Source organism: Pezoporus wallicus, unplaced genomic scaffold (genome assembly GCF_028554395.1).
Source record: "Pezoporus wallicus isolate ANWC-B61680 ecotype Strahan unplaced genomic scaffold, APGP_CSIRO_Pwel_v1 contig_7339, whole genome shotgun sequence".
In the NCBI taxonomy this organism is placed as follows: domain Eukaryota; kingdom Metazoa; phylum Chordata; class Aves; order Psittaciformes; family Psittacidae; genus Pezoporus; species Pezoporus wallicus.
The window spans coordinates 1,656,476-1,677,620 of record NW_026636333.1 but is presented as its reverse complement, the minus strand read 5'-3'; the positions used below and the strand labels follow the sequence as shown (position 1 = coordinate 1,677,620).

General features: G+C 42.8%; 1 protein-coding gene across 3 annotated transcripts in view; it reads right to left on the bottom strand.

Annotated features, from left to right (window-relative positions):
- Positions 1–21,145, bottom strand: part of ALK (ALK receptor tyrosine kinase) — a 311,567-nt gene that overhangs the window by 7,171 nt on the left and 283,251 nt on the right. The window contains exons 14-24 of one of the 3 annotated variants that reach the window (XM_057400067.1): positions 18,571–18,702; positions 17,491–17,635; positions 16,341–16,523; positions 14,769–14,867; positions 13,650–13,802; positions 12,375–12,473; positions 10,426–10,612; positions 8,178–8,268; positions 7,197–7,261; positions 6,211–6,340; positions 652–749 (exon numbers count right to left, since the gene is read on the bottom strand). In XM_057400067.1, the coding sequence (XP_057256050.1) occupies positions 652–749; positions 6,211–6,340; positions 7,197–7,261; positions 8,178–8,268; positions 10,426–10,612; positions 12,375–12,473; positions 13,650–13,802; positions 14,769–14,867; positions 16,341–16,523; positions 17,491–17,635; positions 18,571–18,702 (1,382 nt within the window). Of the gene's footprint in view, positions 1–651; positions 750–6,210; positions 6,341–7,196; positions 7,262–8,177; positions 8,269–10,425; positions 10,613–12,374; positions 12,474–13,649; positions 13,803–14,768; positions 14,868–16,340; positions 16,524–17,490; positions 17,636–18,570; positions 18,703–21,145 lie in introns of those variants that run through there. The other 2 variants (XM_057400065.1, XM_057400066.1) reach the window with 2 other exon arrangements.

The window sequence follows — 21,145 nt, the reverse complement described above, 5'->3', positions numbered from 1 at the left end:
CCACTGACCGGCATGCTTGTTCAAATATTGTCAAATAGATCTAGTACTGTCAGAGGCAACAGCAATATGCAAGTGCTGCTCTGAAGACAAGGTATGAGCCTGAACCTGTGTATGCAGGTAAAGCTCCAGCTCCATCTCTGCTGGGCTGAAGTAAACCTCGAGATCTGAATAACATGGAGGCATAGCTTGTGGGCAACTCTTTCAGAAGAGTGAACTACAATCTCTCTCTACCCAATGGACAAACAGCCCTGTTACCTGCAGGGGCAGGTAACAACAGTCACAAGGTTTTGCACTTCTGGCTTTACTTGTCTTTGAGAGAGAAAAGGGTTCCAGAATGAGCAGGAAGGAACTAAGCAAAACTGACAATGGGGAGAGAGTCAGAGACTTCTGTCACAAGATTGTGCTTCCATTTGCAGAGTATCCAAGGCAGGCACTTAGATAAAACTCAGAATTTCTGGTAAAACTACAGACCTCTGCAACCTGATTTATAGAAGCTTTTCTGTTGACTGCTGCTATTATCCTGATTTTATCTACCTTATTTAAAGGTATCCAGCCACTAGAGTGCAGCAGGACATAAACATACAAAGCAGGGCATTATTCTGTGCTGATCTGTCATGCCTTGTCCATGCTGACACAGATGTGTTCACCTACCTGTGAATGAAGTGGTTCTCCTCCAGGTACTGACACCCACAAGCAATGTCACGAGCCACATGGAGCAAGTCCAGCATGGAAAGGGAGGAGGGCTGATTCTATGAAAAGACAAGGGACAAATGCAGGTTAAAAGTAAGAACATGGCATGATTCATCAGCAATACAGCACTGGGAACTCTCGAACAAGTGACGTAGCTCAGATGTTAATACACAAAGGGATAACAAAAATGTGCATGAGAGAATTCATTTCCATGAACTATGCAAAGGATGTGCAGATTCAATGTTATACAAATCCCAGGGACAGAATCAGAACAGCTGGATCCTACTTTCCAGCTCCATTGGGATGCCCCTGTAAGAATTTCCCCCTGTTCTCATGGGAGATACTTCTGATTTTCAGCATGAGTTTTGAGATCTGCAGCCTGAACTGGTCCTCACTCAGTTTCTTTTTATTATTGCTAACTCCTCTCTGAAGTCACCTTGAACAATGAGAATGACATTTTGTATAATGGCATGAGTCACATTTGCTCTTTCCCTCCTCCACATCTGTGTAGGTTTTATCTTGCCCCTTAGAACACTGACACAGGTTTGTGCAGCCAACAGCTACGGAAGACTAAAGCTGCCAACTCCTTGCTCATGCCCCTCTGATGAAGTCTACAGCTCTTGCCAGCAGGAGCCACATGCTTTATAGTGAAAAGAGCAGGCTTAGCCCTGGTTTGTGTCTGCCAGCCTCTGAAGCCAATCCATCAGCTTCTGCACTAAGGTGTGAATCAGTGATCCCTGCAGCCAGTCCTGTGGGAGAGGAGGAAACTGCTACTACCATCAGGGTGATGTCAAACAACGGGGTGGCAGTGACTGCTTATCCCACAGCTAGCTAAGTATGCATCAGCCTTAGTTACCGAACCAAGCAAGCCTATCCCACCCTCTAAGCTCTGTCTTTTAACACCTGCCATTCTGCCCAGTGCCCAAAAGGCACACCTGCCCATGGGGTTTCCCCCACCAATGCACAAACCAGCATGGGTCCTTCAGTGACAGGGACTGCTGGCTCTGCCAGCCAGTTTGTTGTGATGAGACGTGTCTCCAGACTGATGTGATGCTGTGCTGGCCAACCTACCTGACCTAAATCACTGCTAACTGCGACTGGAAATAACTCCAGGCTCTGTGGCAGGCAGCAGCCAGTACTGAAACTGTGAGCACTGGCTGGTAAAAGCTAAAAAAGACTTAACGTCTTCTGAGGAGACGAGGAAAAACCTGGCCTCAATTCTTGACTAATGACATAACTGAAAAATACTGCATCTCTGTGAACAAAGCCTATTTATTTTCAGTGTTGTGCCATAAAACAAAACCATTTGTGACTTTGTATCATCTGTGTGTTTTTCATTACTTGCACAGTACAGTTCATTGCATATATATACTTAACTGATTCTTTAAAACACTGGACTGGGTCTCCCCCTAAACTCTCCATAGAGCCACCATTTCCTGAAAACATAAAGCCTCTCTCCCCACCCGCCTTTTGAGAGGAAGAGGGAATAATCTTTTTACCTCTGTGAGTTGAAGTGACTCACCAGCTACACTAGATGGCTACAGTAAGAAAGGATGCAGATGCCTTTTTTTACCCTTTCAGGGCATAACCAAAGGGAAATGAGTACTGCTACCTACCCATTTCCTCCTCTTCTTAACAAGAGTCAGAAACCTGAAGTGAAAACCAAATAAAAAGCCCAATTCTTTACTAGTTGTTTCCAGACCTGAGCTGAACTGCAAGGCAGCCAGTAGGCTGAAGCTGTAAGCTGATATGAATGGCATAGCGTTTTCTTCTTTTCCCTTCCCCCCCCCCCCCTTCCTTTCCTCTCCTTGGATGGATTCCTTCCACCTTTTATTTGGCTAAATACAGTCCTAAAACAGATGTGACTGCCCAGCCAAGGACAATTTAGCTATGTAATCTGTTTGAAAAATGGAGCTTTGGGATTCATTTTGCAAGGGAAGCAGCCTTGAGACACCAAAGGATTCCCTTTACAGCTTTTGCTCCCTAGATGAACAGACAAGTGTAATACCTCCTACGGTGAGGCTGAATCTTGCTAAAGGTGATGGAAATTCTGTGTATTGTTCAGTGTAATCACTGCTCTGTGCAACAGGCTGCACAACACAAAGGAGGGAATCATTTATCTGTATACGATTTATCTTCCAGAGCTGTTCTTTGATTGCTGTGCTGTGTGTGAGGAAGATCAGCACTGAACTTCTCAGAATGGACAATTTTGAGTGAAGGCTCCAATTCCAGGCATCTCAGAACCTAACAGACTGCCTCTCTCCAGGTAAGGGGGAAGATGTGAAACTCTATTAGAAAAGGAACACTTAAATGCTTCAGGGTTGTAAACCCTGGTGCCACAAAGTAGTATGAATTTGAGCTTATGCAGCAGACCTGGCATAAAGAACAATGTTCCACAAAAATCACCGGTATCTTATCACTGATGAAGGATGAACAGATCATTCTTGCCTAGAGTCCAGAAAAATCATGACATTTTGGCTGAACATTGCTTTCATTATTTACATGAAGAACACAGATGAACAACATGCAATAACCTGTGCTGGCAGTATCTTAATCTCCCACTAAACTGAATCCCATGTCCGGACGCCTCCTTCGGTAGCTCTAGCTTCCCATTTCATGTCCCTTACAATGTCTGAAGTTCCTCCTTCCCTCGCTTTACCTTCTCCACCATTTCTCCTGCTCCCTTCCATGTATTTCAGTGGCATTGTATGGCAGCATGATGCACATGTCTTGCTTCAAGTCACATGGGATCTCACAGGCCAGTGGCAAACCAAGCAAGACAACTGTTTTTCTCAGTGGTCACTCCTTTCTTTTTCCTCAAGTCTCAGAATTAATGCCAAGTTAATGCCTTTCACACCTCTATTAAATTTGACCGAAACTGGCAAATGAATTTGAAGTTACTGGCAGGGAAGTGGGGAGAGCAACTGGGGGATGAAGGTAAAGAATGAACACATACATCTCTCCTTTGCAATCAGGCTGAAAGCAGAAGTAGGTGGGAAAGACAAGGTAGTAAGGAAACCAGCTGGAAAATACAAAACTGGGAAAGAACAAGGGGAAATAACAACAGTAATTCATTCAGTGCTTACTGCACAGTAACAGTGCACCTCTGTTACTGAGTCAGTTGGGTAGGTCTTGTGTTTTCAATCAATTCCTGTTGGAAACAAAGCTTATCGAAGCCTGTTTACTCTGCACTGTTCCTTGTCTTTCCTTTAATGGGCCTGGAAAGCTAGATATCTAGTCTGCTATGCCTACCTTCTGCCTGTCTTCCTTGAATGAGCGATAGCAGGAACAAAGCAGCTCTGGGTTCATTAAGAGCAGTGCAAAGATACATCAGCAGTACTGAGCCACAGGTCTCATGTACACAGGCTGTCACACCTCAAGTATATGCAGAGGGTAAATCCACTTCTACAGCTTGATCCCATACTTCACAGAGCACAACACCCTGCACATATCTCTCATCAGTCAAGTCTCCTACCCTCATAGTTTCTGAGCCAGCAGTAAAACATGTGCACCAGAGCCTGATTTCTCAGGACTCACAGGTGCCATAACCTCCCAGAAGCTGCCCTGGCAGCCAGACAACGAATTATCCTGTCTTTCTTGCCAGGCAGCCACCAGATGGGATGTCAGCAGAAGCAAGGCAAGCAGGTATAGGGAGCAAAGAGAAGGAAGGTGTTAGAAGTGGAGCAGAAACATGTGGGTCTGTGTCTGCACAAAGGCTGTTCACATTCACCCAACTGTTAAAGAGGGACTGGAAACTGTTTTTCTGAATCAGTTTCGGCTTTCAACTGCCCACCTGCATTTGAACCTCAGCTTTCCCAAAGTGTGACAGGCCTGGGACAAAGCAGAAAACAGCAGCATGAAGAGCAAGTTAAAGGCAGGAATAGGTGAGGCTCTTCAAGGTGCTGTGAGCAGCCCCTGTGTCAGATAATCTCAAATAGGTCAGGAAGGACAAGGGAAGAAGAGGAAAGAAAGGACAGACTGTGAAGGCAGAAAGAGAAATACCAAGTATGCTGTGCCTTGAGTGAACCATCCACCTCTTCTGATGTTAGCTTTCACAGGGGTTGCAGAGAGTGACCACTAACAGAAATGGAAGCTCTGGCTTGCAAGAAGGACCTCACGACTGGGGTAGGGGCAAAGAAAAAGAAACCCCTCAGCTGAGAAGGCTCCCATGACTGCATCCTATAAAGATTAAGGGCTTTTCATCCACAAAAGCAACTGGATCATTTTACTACAAGTAGGTAAAAATTCCTCTTCAGGACTAACGCTCTTGGTGCTTTCTCACAAGATCCTGAACTTGTTTTTCTCTCTAACTTAGCAAGCCGAAAAGATGCTTCCATCACAAAATGATTGATGCCTTGCCCTGGACCATCCTTGTTCCACCTGCCACTTCACACATCTAGCACAGCCTGTGTTGGCAATGTTAAACAAATCACCCACCAGGCAGCATACCTTGCCCATGACACTTTGCTCTGCACTGGGTGAGAGCAGAGCCCACATTGCAAAACATTAATTTCCCCATTCACCTACCACCAAGTTCAGCCCATTCGTATGAGCTGAGAAGAGCATCTCTAGGTGCTACAGAAAACCAATCTCTATTTATAAAGACTGCTTGCTCAGTTTGCAAACATCTTCACTTTCTGGGTGTTTAACCTTCTTAACCAGGCAGAAGACACTTTACTGCAACCTATTCAAGACTGAGGTGCTCCTGTGCAACACAAAGCATAAGTCTGAAAACCAGACTGCAAGGCAAAAATACAAAGTCAATCTGTTTCAAGATGCCTCGAGGAAGAATCTTATTTATATCTGTTAGAGCAAATTTTTGTGTCTCTTGTACTGATAAAATCCAAGAATTTGCCCCATGTAAAAAAAACATAGAGACGAAGTATGAAGCTGTGCCCTGGTGCTTAACAACACCTGGGTGCCTTTCTGATCCATGGCCTCAGAGCAAACTTCATTCTTCTGAAATACTGATCCCTCTCTAGAAGTCATAATTTATTTCTCTCACATTTCTAACTCACTGTCATTTCCTACTGTTGCTGATTTCAGAGGGAAAAAATCTTTAAAACTCTGGACTAAAGGTATTTGCTATTAAGTCAACAGCTCCAGGCTGGATTCTCTCCTTGCCTGTGTCAAACTTGCACTGACAGACATCCACAGAAACGCACCTGATCAGCAGTTCAAATAATGGGCTTAGCATTACTAGCTCAATGCTTCCTCCTAGCTTGCCCCCAGCTGGTGTGAGGAAGCCAAGAGTAAACTTATTAAAAACAAACAAAACCCTTTAATTCTTATTTTTTGACAGTATCCGCAATGCTATCTAGCAAAATCCAGGGATGAAGCATCTCTGTGTAACTCCCTATACATCTGTGTCCTGCTCCCCAGTGGTCTTCTAGCAACAGGAATATTCTGACCCTCTAAAATGCTGGCAAACAGCAGCTGCATGGATCAGCTCTTTCACAGTCACGTATTTGCCTTGTGGCAGCAGCTTACTAAATAGAATTAGATTTTCTCTTTTCTTACCGGTCTAGGCCGTGTCTCTCTCAGGAAGGATTTCAGGTCACCCCCAGCCATAAGCTCCAGCAGGATGAAACGGGGCAGTGCCTGCAAGCTCACCCCAATACAGCGCACAATGTTCTGGTGGTTGAACTTGCTGTGGAGACAGGAAGATTCAATTACGAAACAGCTTTGATCCAAAAAAGCATAAAATGCAGAAAAGGATCCAAATGTTTTGCTGTGGGGATTTTTTATTTTTATTTCCAGAAAGTAACAAATCTCAAAGGTAAAGATAGGGCAACTGGATAAAACTAAAGTGCTACCCCTGCACTTTGTGTCGGTCTGCGCAGTGCAGGAACAGAGGTGAAGGGGGAGTGCTGCTTTTCCTGATTTTTCCTGTATACTGCATCCTTTCTGGGCTACAGTAAGACTTGTGTGCCATAAATGACAAGTCTGCTTTCAGTTTCCCTATCCAAAGGGTAGAAACTGGGCTAGGGCAGAATTGTTCCAAGTAACATGCTGACATAAGGATCTGTTTACGCAGGGGCTATTCCTCAAGGTCTAGCCTCTTCCTTATTTCTCCAGACCTCAGTGTGATGAGAAATGGACATGTCACTGACACGTGACTTGACAGCAGCATTAAGTCAATGCCACCTTTAGTTCTGACCACTCAACCCCAAACTCCTAAGGTTTGTTTTTACCTTATGTTCTGATGTCTAACAGAAATAAAAGGATCCTATTATCAATTCTGAAAACTAGCCCTAAAGAGTTTCATTTTGGTAATGAAAACCAGTGTAGACCCTCTTGAAAATTTAGCCTTTCACTATCTGGTGCCTCTTTATTTGCAAGAATAGAACAGGAAGGTAATGCCTATCCTCTTTGTAAAATACTCACAGCTATGCACTAAAACAACTAGCTGTGTTGCATGGACATTACCTCTTAAAGCAACTTTATTCTTTACACTGCTAGCTTTTCAAGCCTATACAAGTGCTGTTGACTTCATTTATACACACCTAATAATGAGAGCTTCCATGAGGAAGTCCAATTCATCTTGCTCTGAACATACTTCTGGCAATGTCTGGAAAAGACAGAACAGGTTGATGAGGAGAAGATATTTAAACTTACAGATGTAGAACACCTGGCACATCAAAAGCACTAACATTCTCTGCAGCAATCCTTGTTTCTCTAAGAGAAACCTCACTCTAAGATAACAGTTAGACCATTACTAATCTAGACTGTGAAGTCTCTTGAAAGGTGAAGATCAGAACACATGGCCCATCAACAGCAGTCATCCTCCTCTCGGCAAAGGAAATAGCCCAGAGTGCACAGGGTACAGTGCTCAATACATGGGACTCTGTAGTACAGAGGATGAGGAAAGAGACCACAGTTCCTGAGTTCTCTCACAGTTCAGTACTCCTACCTCCCAGCAAGACTATGAACTATAATCAGCAGTAGGACTATGCTGCTATGTAATCTCTAGGAAAAAACAAGCTAGGTAGGCTGCTGAAGGCCTGGAGAACCTTATCAGGGCCTCTTAGGATACAGCTACACATCCAGTCCATATCCATCCTGTAATGGAGTGGTGAGATCCCTGGAAAACCAGCTATCTCCTACCTGCAGGCTCCATGATGCATGCTGCTCTTGGCCCTGTGAAGACTGGCCTCTGACTCAAAGGCTTTTAACAGATGTCAACACCAGACACAGCATGTGGAGGATGGACAGAGGATGGATTTATTTATCAAACTGCAGCTGTGTGGGAAATCTTTGCTATTTACTACTTACAAACATCTTCTAATAGTCTCACAAAGCCCGTATGTTACAAGCTGTACCATCAACTGTGATGGATTAAAGTGTTGCAACAGAGCAGTAACCTTTCTAGCCACATCCTTCAGTACTACAGTAACGCTTAATTCATCTTCATTTTTATAATGCATTGGGACTCTAAGGTGAAAGATGCATGAAACCATCATGATAACTCATACACTTTCACTTACTTTCACAGCCACCTGCAAGGGAGTGGGGTCGCTGGGGATCCCTGCCACCTGACCTTCATATACCTCACCAAAGGCTCCGTGGCCCAAACCCCTGGACAGACCAGAGAAGACAAGAAGGTTTTACTACAGAGAACACACATTATAAGACTGTGGCAGATCACAGATGGGGCTCACAATTTTCACAGCAGTGAAACAAGGGTAACTGGATATGGACACTATGCAGGGAACCAGACATTGATGTGATCTTTCCTGGACCTACAATGTATTTAATTGGTAGTGAAAGCAATCCTCAAAAACAAAGTCACCAGTGAAATTAAGCTGCTGGCACTGAGTAGATAGAACTCTTCTATGGTGTTGGTGTCAGTGCTACAGTGGTGGGCCCTTCAAAACAGGTCAATAAAGATAGGTCTTAAGTCTTGGTGTTCCCACATCCTAAACACATTAACAGTTTCCATGATATTTATTCACCACCATAAAGAAAACATTGAAAAAGAAACTACGAAGCAAAATGGTTCTCAAAGGACCTGAATTCTAAACCAAGATCTTTTCCTGATTTATTCTGTAATTCTGGGTAAGTACCTTAGCCAGTCAATGGTGATGATAGGGCTTTGTAAAGCACTCTGCTCTAGGAACTCATGCTGAGAATAGTTTCTAGCACTGATCATATTATGAAATTTACAGTTTTATTTTGAATAAAGGTATAAGAAAAAGAGAAAGGAAATACAGTAATCACACAACAGATCCTGTCCTATGTCCTTGTGATGCAGATTTTGCATACCTGTCTATTCAGTCTTTCCTCAGTTCACATTAAGTCAACTGGTACAACAATAGCTGTAGCACATAAGTGGCATGTCGTAATGACATAACTCAGAGGGAATGAGGCTGCCTCCCAGATCCTGAGTCCCTCTTAACCCTGCGTGAGTTGCACATTGGGTGGTAAATTCAAGCATCTAAGAGACATTCCTGCATCTTGGTCCAGGTAAAAGGCTCTCAATAAGGCTCTCTTCTACAACAGGTACCTTCCTGGTAAAGCCAGACCTGGCTTGGGAGCCTCCCTGATTCTGCTCTCTGGTCTATTGGTGGACTCTTTTTGTATGGGCTGTTGCCCTTCTGGCTGTCCAAATAGGTGCTGCTATGGGCAATCTGCTCTGTTGTTGCACAAGCTCTGTCTGTAGTTTCGCCAGGATAAAGACCAGTGAAACCACAGTAAGGACTTGCACTGCCTGTGACTCAGCCACTTCTTTTAATAACATTTTGTAGGTATCAGCTTGAAACACTATTCTTGGCTAAGCCTGACCAACTTAATACAGACTGAGTGTATAGAACAAGATCTCTACAGCTCATAATGCAACCTCCTCCCAAAAAGTCCCTGCCCTTATCAATTCCTAGCTCTCTGCAGCTTGCCATACTTCAAAAATCCTTCCAGAGCCCAAGTAACAAAGGCAGCAGCAGCACAGGGTACACTGGAAACTTCCAGATGCAGTCCAGAAAGACGTGCAGGTAAGGGAGAGTGAGATAAGACAGCAAAGCACTGCAGACTGCATAGACTACTCTGAGTAACATCGTTACTAGCAGCATAAGCTCACTAGTCTTCTAAGCTCTCCTGCTTCAATTTCCCAGTTTTCTGTGTAAAACTGCATGGCACCAGGGTAGTGTCACATTGACAAATGGCACACACTGTACACTGCAGAAGAGCAATGTGGGAAAGAACACTGAATTTTCAAGTGTTTCTTGAGAGACTATTTCGAACTCTCCAGAAGTTCTGATGTAGACATGACTACCCTGCTGGCTTTATATTCCTGGGTGGGTTTTTGTTTTATACTGTATGACAGTCTCAACCCCCTTGATTTTCCTGCTCTTTTACTTAAGGATGTCATTATCTTCACAAAAGACTTTAAAAGAGCCTCCTAGAAGCCTCAGCCTTCCCAGCATTTCATCAGTTAATACTGGAAATGGCCCATCCATTGCACAGTCTGCAAAAGATGTGTCGGAGTTACTGATGGTGACTCTTCAATTCCTCTCATACTCCCAGATTAACACTGCACCTGTAAAAGGTCAACGAGACTGCCAAAGTCTAGTCCTCTCCACACAAGCTTAACTACCTGTAACTATATCTTATGAAAAGGGGCACGAGCCTAAAAGCGCATGAGAATTTGTATGTGCCTGCACAAAGATGTGAGTTCCTGTTAGATAGCCAGCATATATGTATACATAGTGTGAAGCACAGGGAAGGCAAAGATGAATTTACCGGATGAGAGAGATGTTTTTTCGAGGCACCTCTTTGAGGTCACTAATGGATGTGGTCTTCCCTGCAAAGCAGTAGTTGGGATTGTAGTCTGTCATGATAGTGGAGGTACGCAGCTTGCTCAGCTTATATTCTGGGCTCTGTAACTCCATCTGCATGGCTTGTAGCTCCTGGTGTTTCCGACGATATACTGCATATGGAGAATACAGAGCACCAGAGACACAGATTGACTTTGGAACAAGACAGCAGCTGTGCAGCACATCTCACTGGAATTTGCTATGTGGCCAAATTTCAGTGAATCAAACCAGACTGTCATATTTCTGTGTATCAAATAAATACAGATGGAATCTGAAGTTTCCAGGAACTTTTGATTTATACACCTTCCAAAGAAACAGGCTTGCTCATGAACTGTTTGGAAGAAGTACAATGAACCTCACTTGTGGAGATTTCCGATTTCATAGTTCTGAAGTTTTTGTTTTAGTTTAGTTAGTTCTGTTTAGTTTAGCTCTTTAGTTTAACTGGACCTTCCAAGAATGAATCCAGTTCCAAACCTGGGATATAACCTGCTTTCCTAAATCACACAGAAGTGACTAAAATCTGAAATGCATTATTGCATCATATTGTTCAAAAATTTATAGAATAAACTCTTCCCTCAGAATAACACACTGTACAGAAAACTAGCTCATTTTGCAAAACTTCATGTTTCTAAACAACAGGGTTGGACTACATTTGAAATCAGTTTATGGTAGTGTAATATTCCTTCAATCACTTCACTGATACTTCTGAAACATCATTAAGGAATCACGCCTTGAAAGAAGACATCCTGTGGATATTTCTTGAAATAGTAATTGATATTGCAGTATTTTTTTTTGAAGCAAGATGCCAATCATGAGCAGGTTAAACCACTGTTACCCTTAGTATTGATTTCTGAGGGAGCTGATTGAGCCCAAAGCCTGTGATGGTAATAGATACTGCATCTTCTCCAGCAGACGTTGCTCAGGGGAAGAATTTAAGGGGTAAACATGCAGTCACAAAGGCAGATGGATGTAATGACCTATCCACAAACCCTTCCTGTCCTCCATTTTCTTCCTCATTGCTTTTGCTTTGATTTTTTAAATCGCTGCTCTTTCCTGAGATGGCAATGATAGGGTGGTTGGATAGAAAGAGGATTACTCTTCCATTCCCTGAGAACTAATTAGTAATTTTAAAGGAGTACTGTTGGGCCAGAAATCATACATGTAGTACCATGTGTGTGCAACTGATAACTCCTGAAATTCTTAAAACTGAAACAGCTGCACAGGTCTAATTTAACAGTTGCCATTTACTGCTCTGGGTACATCCCTCCCCTCCTCCAGACTGTATACAGTGTGGCCAAAGAAAGGTGGCAGGGCTGTGGTTTGAATCCCTGGCTGCTTTTCATTGATTCAGATCTATTCTGCTTGCAATCGAATGAAGGTGAACAATTGTTTAAAAAAGGAAAATGAAAGGGTGAAAAGTAGCTTTTAGAATTTCAAATAAAGATGCCAAGAATGCCCAAATCCTACTAAGTAGCAGTTGGTAAAAAGGGAGCCTATGTGAGAATTTCAAGCCTAAATGACATACATTAAGAGACAAAAGCTGTATATAGGCACACAAATAAAAATCTTGCTTTTAGGCATTAAGGACCAACACCAGATCTCAAGAAAACAGTGGCAGCTGTGTTCTGGCAGCTTTACACTACAACACAAGGAATCACGTCTCTTTCAAGATGCAGTCAGTAACTGAAACCTCCTCAAATTGGTAATTGTGGTTGGAAACAACTACTGAAATCTGAAGTTAAGGCATGTGTGTGGGAAGGTGTCATTAAATACCACAGTAGTTAAAAACCTGAATCCTTTGCCTCCCAGGGTCCAATTATCCCTGGCTCACATCCAGCCTTCATATGGAAATATCTTTTGCAGAGAAACACTCACCTATCATGATTCCTGAAAAAGCCAAAATTAAAGCAGCCACCAATGCTGAAGTCACTACAGACAAGACCAAGGAGAGGGGGAGATGAACCACTGGCTCAGCTGTAACAGAAGCAAAAGAAGAAGGAATCACATGTTTGAAATGATATTCCAGCAATCACTTTTTTTCAGACTGATTTTTCTGCTCCTTCTTCCATTTACTCATCTGCTGTTCCTACAGTGTAGGGAGCAACCTCTGGCATGATCTGCTCCTGGGATCTCTGACCCCTAATACCTCATTGTTTCACTTTTCCTCAATTAATATCAAGCCATTAAAACAGATGGTTTTCTATCAACAAATTAATATGTGCACTCCCTGGGAATGAAAACAAGACCATAAAAACCAGGGGCAGGAGGTTGGGGAGGTAGAAAGAACATTACATTGCCAGGGTTAAAGTGCTGCTATTGATGCCAAATCACAGCAAAAGCAGAAGGAGGACTGCAATATATCATCTCCTAAATGCATCTAATCTAGGCACAAAAACCTGATAACAGTAAGTGTAGGTTGAAGTATTCCATAGCTGCATCCTCACTTGGGATCACAAGGCACTGAATGACCATCTATTAAGGTTTACTTCACGCTGGCAAAATGACCATGCTTTTTACCCATTTTACAGATGGGAATGGTAAAAATACAGAACAATTTTCCCATGCCAGTGATGAAGCTGAGAGCAGGATCCCAAAACCCTGGAGTCACTTGTTCTAACTGCTGGGCAAGAATATGAAGCAAAACTAGTAATGGAGCTCTGAGCACTCGGTCTTTCAAATAAGGCAAGTTCTGTCTTCAGAATCTCACACAGATTCTGCACTTGCACCTCGTATGTCCAAATCCAAAGGAACTATATTCTCCCTTCCCTTGTTTCCTAAGAGGACTGACCTGGTACTTAAGTTTAGCTAGACAATTCCTTCAGTGAGCTAGCTTTCATGATTTCAGAGCAGAAGATGAGTATCAGCACAACCAGACACAAAATTTGACTCTCCTCAGTGCTGCCCAGCATGCCAAACATATATGGTAAAGCAAACCAGCAATGCTGCTCTGTGCACCATTCCTCAGCACTGATGTATCTATATCCTAGCAAAATAACTCTGCACCATATACCAGGAGAACATAACATTCAACAGGAGCCAGTTTTAAGAAAGACTTGGAAACGCATTCAGGATGGCTTACAGTCCAAACGATACTTTTGCTATACATTTTCTGTTTCCCACATTAGGAGCCTACCCCATACCCCTACTTACCTATGCAAGACACACCATCCTCAGCCAACTCTGTGCCTGGTTCACAAAAGCAAATGACTTTTTGAGTCTCAAGATCAACACGGCACTCATCCATCTCACAGTGACTGCAGTTAAGATGCAACCTAATATCCACCTCTCCGTGCCCCTCTGTCACTAGGGAGCGGATGAAAGAAGCTGTGTTAATTACTGTGAAGATCATTCATTACATTCCCTTGAGCACTAACAGAAATAGGGAGCATGGTGTTCACAACTGCCAGATGTGGTAGGGTGGGCCCCATCTAAGAGGCTGATTTCTCCCCACCTTCCATAGCTCCTGACCTTTTCTCATGTAGGAAACAACATCCAGCTATATTAGCCCCATTGCAGTTGAATTGCACTGGCTCTTTGAGCAGATAGTCCTACCAGGCTAGCAAGGAGGCTGCTGCCAAGGCTAAGGGAAACCTGCCCTTTCAGCAGTCTGTGGGGCTCACCCTTGTCTTTACTCCCTCTCAGGTCAAACACTACAGTGGTTTCAAAACTTTCTGGCTGAATCTATCAGGCTAGAGTGCATCTGTATTTGAAAACACTTTTGGCTGCTCTAAAGCAGCCTGGATTTTTGAGCAAATACATATTTTTGTATTTTTCTGAACATATCACAAACATATTCAAGACACTGATTTCTCGGCACAGACTGGAATTGCAGTATTTGTCACTACCACTGCTGGGCAGCACTGTACTGTTTTCTTTAGAAACTCCCTGGTCCAACCCAGATACTTTGCTGAGGGATGCTCTAAGGAATGTGGGTTTTGTCAGTGAAGAGTCACATGCTTTGTCTGTTTCTTTCCTGAATCACCTTAACTATTCAGGTTCTGTTACCACTTTCCTTGGCCAAAATTATTCTATAGGTTGATAGACTGTATTGTTGGGAAGTGTTTTCTAGTAGCCTTGATGCTTTTTCTTCCCAGCTTCTTCCTGCTACTTCTGTTTATTCTCCATTGGACTTTGTTATGTGATCTTTCTGCCCCCTCATGTTCATTATGGCAGTAAGCTGTACCCAAAGGGTTGTGAAGTGCCCTACAGATGCAAACTATTCTTAACGTGAAATAAACCCACTAGAAGACTTCAGACTAATATGAATACCTTTAAGTGCTGGAGTGTATAAAGTACCAATTGGATTAATAAAGGACACACCATCCTCCCCATCCATCTCTGGGTCATTGTCCACTGCAGCATTGCCACCTATGTCAAACCAGAAGTTACCTTAACAGATGGAGGCTCATTGGCACTAAAATACAGATAAGCATTTCAACATGCATGACTTCAGCATATTTAGGGAGACATCCAAATGAGAAAAGAGAATAAATCAAAGTATTTAACATATAGGAAATACTTAGCAAGTTGTGGCATGAACCACTGGTCTTTTATCTCCAGAACTTTAACAGCAGCAGCTTGTGACAATCAAATTCTTAGCTCTGTTTTAGGCTGGCTATTGCAAACTAAGGCACAAACTTCATCTTTAACCATTTGGATGCTATGAAACATGTAAGCTTTTCTTAAAATTAATGTAGCTAAAAGACTGGAAAACACCAGTCCTCTAGGGTCCAGTACCCTTGCTGATCAAGGTATGTACTGTCAGCAGGGGGAATGAATAAGCTGATATCCTTCCTCTCCTTTGCACCCTGAAAGCAGGGTGGTCCACCAGGAGTGGACACTGAAGGAATTTATGAATTACACTTCTGTGCTTGGGCATACAGAACATACAAGGAGCAAAGTATGGGCAATACATAAAAGATACTAGAAGCACAGTACGGGCCATATATTTTGTACTACAAGCATGCAAAGATTCCCCCACCCCATCCAAAAATGGGTTTTCTTCTTTAACCATCTTCAGTGAAACAAAAATTATGTTATATGAGGCAATATGCTGGAAAAAGAAGCATTACACAGTAACATTGGTACAAAACATGCACTTAATCATTTAAATTCATTACTTCTTCTCAGGATTTCTTGTCTATCATATACTAGATATAAGCTGTGGAGAACCAGGGGTTAAGTAAGTCCACCACAGTGCAGATGGCTGGAAAATCTATGTGGCCCAGGAGATTAAGTGTTACTAGAGATCTTGAATCTGGCCCACACCAGTTATAATCAACGTAATGCCATCTGACAGCTGCCCTGAGACCTGCAGCACATGAAATTAGCTCCTTGTTGACTGAAGCCAACACCACCATTGTTATTAAGAGGGGTCCTGGCTGGCAGCCTGAGCCTCTGCCCCCAGAGAAAATCTGCACAGGACCAAGGTTCACCCACAGCAGGGCAGGGTAGAAGAAGCTGCATCTCTCCCCAGGCATAAAGCCTGGCTGCCAGTCTCCAGGAACAAAGTCCTCAAAACCATGATGCTGGCAATGGGAGCACACAGCCTGTAGCTCCTCCTTCTTCAACACTATAACCCCAAATAGAAGGTTCAAGAATCACAGCAGGATCTTGATGGCCCATTTTGCAGAGTGCAAAGCCAGAGTTACAGCTGAGGCTCTGACTATGTGCTCAAAGACTAAATGGCATACGTTCATCTAGTGCTAAAAAGGCAACACACAGACATACTAATACATAACAGTCAAATATGCTAGCTACAGGAGAATTATCTATCAGCATTTTGCTGATCATTAGAACTAAAGGAGGGGAAGGAACACCTTGAACACGAAGCCACTTTACCTATATATCCTCCGCCTCCTCCACCTGAGGAGCACCCCCCTCCACCCCCTCCGAAACCCCCTCTTGTCTCCCACCCCCACTTCTTCATGGCCTGGGGGCAGGATCTTCCTCCAGTAGCACCTTCCAGCAAGGATTTTCCTGACCACAGGAAGGAAGTGTTATCATTCCAGCCACCTCCACCACCTGCAGTTAAGAGAAGAGAAAAGGCACAGGTAGGGGTTATTTTTGTGAAAGCAAAACCAACCAACCAACCAACCCAAAGCAAAGCAACCAAACAAAAAAACCCAAAACCCACAAGCACTGCCAGTACCTGCAGAACAAACACTCCATCAAAGCACCTCAGCTGAAAGTAAGAATCTCATGCCTTGGTTAGAAGAGGAGATTGTGCTTGCTACACAGTGCTACATTGACCTTTCTGTAGAGTTTCTGACCATATTCATCATCAGAACCTCTTTTCACCTGCCATACCGTCTTGGTTTCAGATAGGATAGAGTTAATTCTCTTCCATGACACAAACAAGACCAAGTATTTTCTATGGAAAATGTATAAAGATATCCTTGTCTACTCCCCAACCACTTGTTTCTGGCTTACAGAGCCTTCCCCTTCCCTCTGCAAAAAGTACTTTTGAAAAAAAAACTTATGTCAGTTCTAAAGTGGAACAAAAGGAATTTAGTGAAAGGGATGTAAAAACATGTCCCAGTCCCGCTCTAAATATAATATACTCACCAGTGACTCACTTTTAGCTCTGCTGGTTGTTCAATCCAAGGTCTCTTCACAGAGACTTCTAGCCAGGGTGCAATTATGCTCTTTCTGCATAAGTCAGGGAAACTGTGAGTATGTCTACACAGCACAAAACAGTGCAGGGATCAGGATGGCTGTGAGAGGGTGGCACTTGAAACTCCCACATCAAAAATCAAACAACTTTGCTTATGAGAGGGACTACATTATTTTGGGAGAATGTTGCCATTGCTATGGCTATACCATCTCTGATGATTTAGGCCAAGTATCCTGTGCGGTGTTATATCCTATATGCATCCGTTATTCTTCCATGTTCCCCTGAACTGTGTTTTTGCTTCACCTCCTTGTGAGGAGGAATCTGGGAGTACCACATATTCACAAAGGTTTTCTTAAAAAGAAAAAATTCCCTTACCTGCAGCTCCTGAATTTCCATTCAGCCCTGGAATAGAGGAATCATTCTCCAGCCTCTCTGGATGAAATGTGTCTGTTTTGGCCCTGTAGGCCCTGCCACCACCTCCTGCTGCAATTATCAAGGGGACCGGCTCTCCATTCTCCATCTTAACAAATTCAGAAACAAAGGAAGCGTTCAAATTGAGTGAAACACACAAACAGAAGTTCAACCACATGGAAGTTACTGCATGTTGCACTAAGCAGGCATCTAGGACCACTCAGCACTACAAATTACCACTGCATTATTTATGCACCCACATCCAAAAGATTAATGAACAGCACTAGTCCTCCTAAGTTCTGCAACAGAGAACAGTGGCATCAGCAGCTCTATGAATTGTACCTACAGTGTTGATGGCTGTTGGAAAGCTTGTAATGTTACTGTATGACAACTTTCATCAAATGAAACAGCTAAGAAACGCTGCTCTACACAGTGCAATATAGTTCTGTACCCATAAAGTCTGCTAAACTGGAAACTACATAAGCATGCAGGGTTATGTAGAATTATGTAGAAGCTGAGGGATCTAAACATATTGTCAATGCCTGAAACTGCTGTTTGGAATGAGTACTCTCTCAGCTAGTACATGACAGAAAAGATCAGCGGCCCCTAGCTATAGGGTTGCGAACAGAAAACACACAGGCTATCCTCAACTTTTCTTGTCATTGCACAGTACAGGCCAAATGTAGCTGAAATCTAATGTTCCACAATGACAGATTTGAATAAAGTCGTGAGGAATTTACTGTAGAATTATGCTTCAGCATCTCCACTTGCACTGAAAAAAAAATAATAATCCAGGTCCAACTATTATGTTTGCAAAGGAACCAAGCCACTGAAGCAAATGCGGCCATGGTACTGCATACAGTTGTGAAAGGCCAACTCGGCTCTCTATAGCTATCAACTGGAGATGAAGGATACCCCAAGCTCCCTTTGTGGACTCTTTCCCAGAGATGTAGATAGGGTTCTCAGAAACTTCAGGCTGCGACACTAGAGGCAAGTGGCAGGATGTGTTCATGTTGAAGATGCACAAGGACTATGTTTCCATACCTTAAATATGTAAGTTGCACCTCCCCCTCCTCCACCTCCTCCTGCCCATTCATTGACACTTCTGTTCACACGTATCTCCTCTTCAATCACATTGTTCTCTCCAATGCAGACTTTCTGTATAACTTCATTAGTCTGCAAACAGAAGACCAGGTCTGAATTCTGGTAAGAAATCTCCATGCCCTTGTACACACACAGGCCTTGTGGATCCTTCACAGTCCCAAGCCAATAAACTGTCTTCCAGTGAAATTACATAAGCAGAAACAAATGAATGCTCTTCTAGAAGAATATTGCTTTTTTGCTTCAACCTTTGTCAGAAGAATTTGTTGCCATTTAAATTGAATTATTTTGAAGCAAGCTCAGTGCTGATATCTATTACCATGTACAACAGCTCCATAAACTTTTAACATACAGGACGTAGCAGAATTTACTGCAAATACTTCCTAGCATAAACTATCTGTATTTCATAAGCTGCAGAAGGGAGTAACTCAGCAGATTATGTGACTTGCCCCATGTCACAAAACAGCCAAATGGCAGAGATACAGAGAGAACCCAAGCTTCTTTACTCCTCTTCTAACGCCCTATTGGCTGGGGCCCAGCAGCCAGTGTGCATCTACCCAGAATATCAGGTGTATCAGTGGTTCACATAGATGTACCAGAGCTAGCTTTAGACAGTCATAGCATGGACAGCAGCAATGAGCTCAACATAGACTAGCCACCTAGACTTCCAGGCAAGTATTGGTGTTTACCTGATATATGCTGTAGCAGCATTTTTTCTATAATTACCAATGCTAGCCAGTTCCAAGCATAGCAAATAGGTGCAATCCCACCTTTGGTTGCAATGTTGACCGGATATTAAAACAAATACCTCGCTAATAAGTCACTGTGTTTCCTACTTAGCATTTTTTCCCCTCCAACAATTAGCACCAAATGTAATGAACTTTCTGTATTAGGCAAATCACTGAATTCACTAACTGATTTCAAACAAAACATTTATAAGTACTTCTGGACTATGACCTAGCTGTCGCTTCTATTTTAAATTGGAGCACTAAAGTGCACAACAATCAAGACTCTGCTCCAAGTATCCGCAGCTTGCAAACTTTGCTTCTATCTTATTTTATACGCTTCACCTCAGTAACATGTTCTTGTTATACACACTGAACTCACTAAGCCAGAAACACTCTAAGTGAAAAATGCACTAACAGTTGTTATAGTAGGACTGACCTGCTTCCTTCTGCTTCCAAGTATGTGTTTTCTTTTGGAAGAGGAACTTGATAAAAGCATCCCCTAGTTACAAATTATTTTCTTGACCACAAGACATGTCCTAGGTTGTGCCACAGAATAAATAGCATCCATTTTGTGTGTGCAAACTTGCCTATGGAACTATTTAATCCTCCTTTCCCTAGTTTTCCCTCTCTGTAATTGATTTGGGGCTGGGTAGGAATGATTAATAAAATGACAATGTCAATGACCCAAAGGAACCACTACATTACAATTAAATTAAAAAAATAATAATCCTTCATGGCAAAGACATAACTGATTACAATTCAATCTAGTAAAAGTCCCTTCTACAAGTCAATGCAATCTCTTTGCCTCAATAAAAGAATTGCATTAGCACTCAATAAATTCTCACCAAGATTACAGTGGTCTGCAATTTAATGAGTCCATATATTACACTGAGCTGGAATGTCCTAGTTATAGACATTAGATGGAAGCTTGAGCTAGGACATTTCTCATTTCAAAGAGGTTTCATGTTAATGGTTTGTTTGTAGATATGTATAATAATAGTTTTAACATTATTTACTTCGGTACCCAGCCTTGAGACCCCCTCTTTCTTGTCTGCGTCCTTCAACCTTCCCCTGCTGTAACAGACTGCTAAACTTTTATCTCTTGGATGCCAGCCATTAGCAGCTGAGAAATGCACAGCATTTAAATATCCAGCTCAAACCTGCAGGTGAAATTTCATCAGATAATGCCTAGTTCCCTCCATAAGAACCTCTTGTTCCCTCATCCTCCAAAGAATACTAAACGATTAATAGATTATTGTGCCTGCAAATGGTAGAAGTTGCACCTTTCTGTCAAGGCATCTGCAGTAACAACTGGCTAGTAACACAAAAATCAGGACTGACCCAGTGGTGATAAATTAATTTGTCTCTCCCATTCCCATACAGAGAATAACCAAACAGGCCCTGTGAGGTGGGTGTCTCCAGACCAAACAGGCCCTGTGAGGTGGGTGTCTCTCAGGGCTAGGCTTAACAGCAGAGCAAAGACCAAGCACTGTGAAGTCAACCTTGAAGACTGATCTCCAGAGGAAAGGAAGGCCAGGTTGCCTTTTCCCTCAGAAAACCCACACAGATGCTCTGAGATACGTGTATCAGTCAGGAAGCTGTAGTGTATAATCAAGGGGGCCCAAATGTTGAAGAGGAAGTGAGAACAGTGACATGGTACTTCATCTCTTCATACTTATGCCCTCCCAGTAAAACTGTAACTATCCCTTGAACCATATAAGCTCAACCCCCTCAAGGAGAACAATTTTCTCTGTAAAGAGACAAAACTCCACAGATTTGCAGAAGGGATT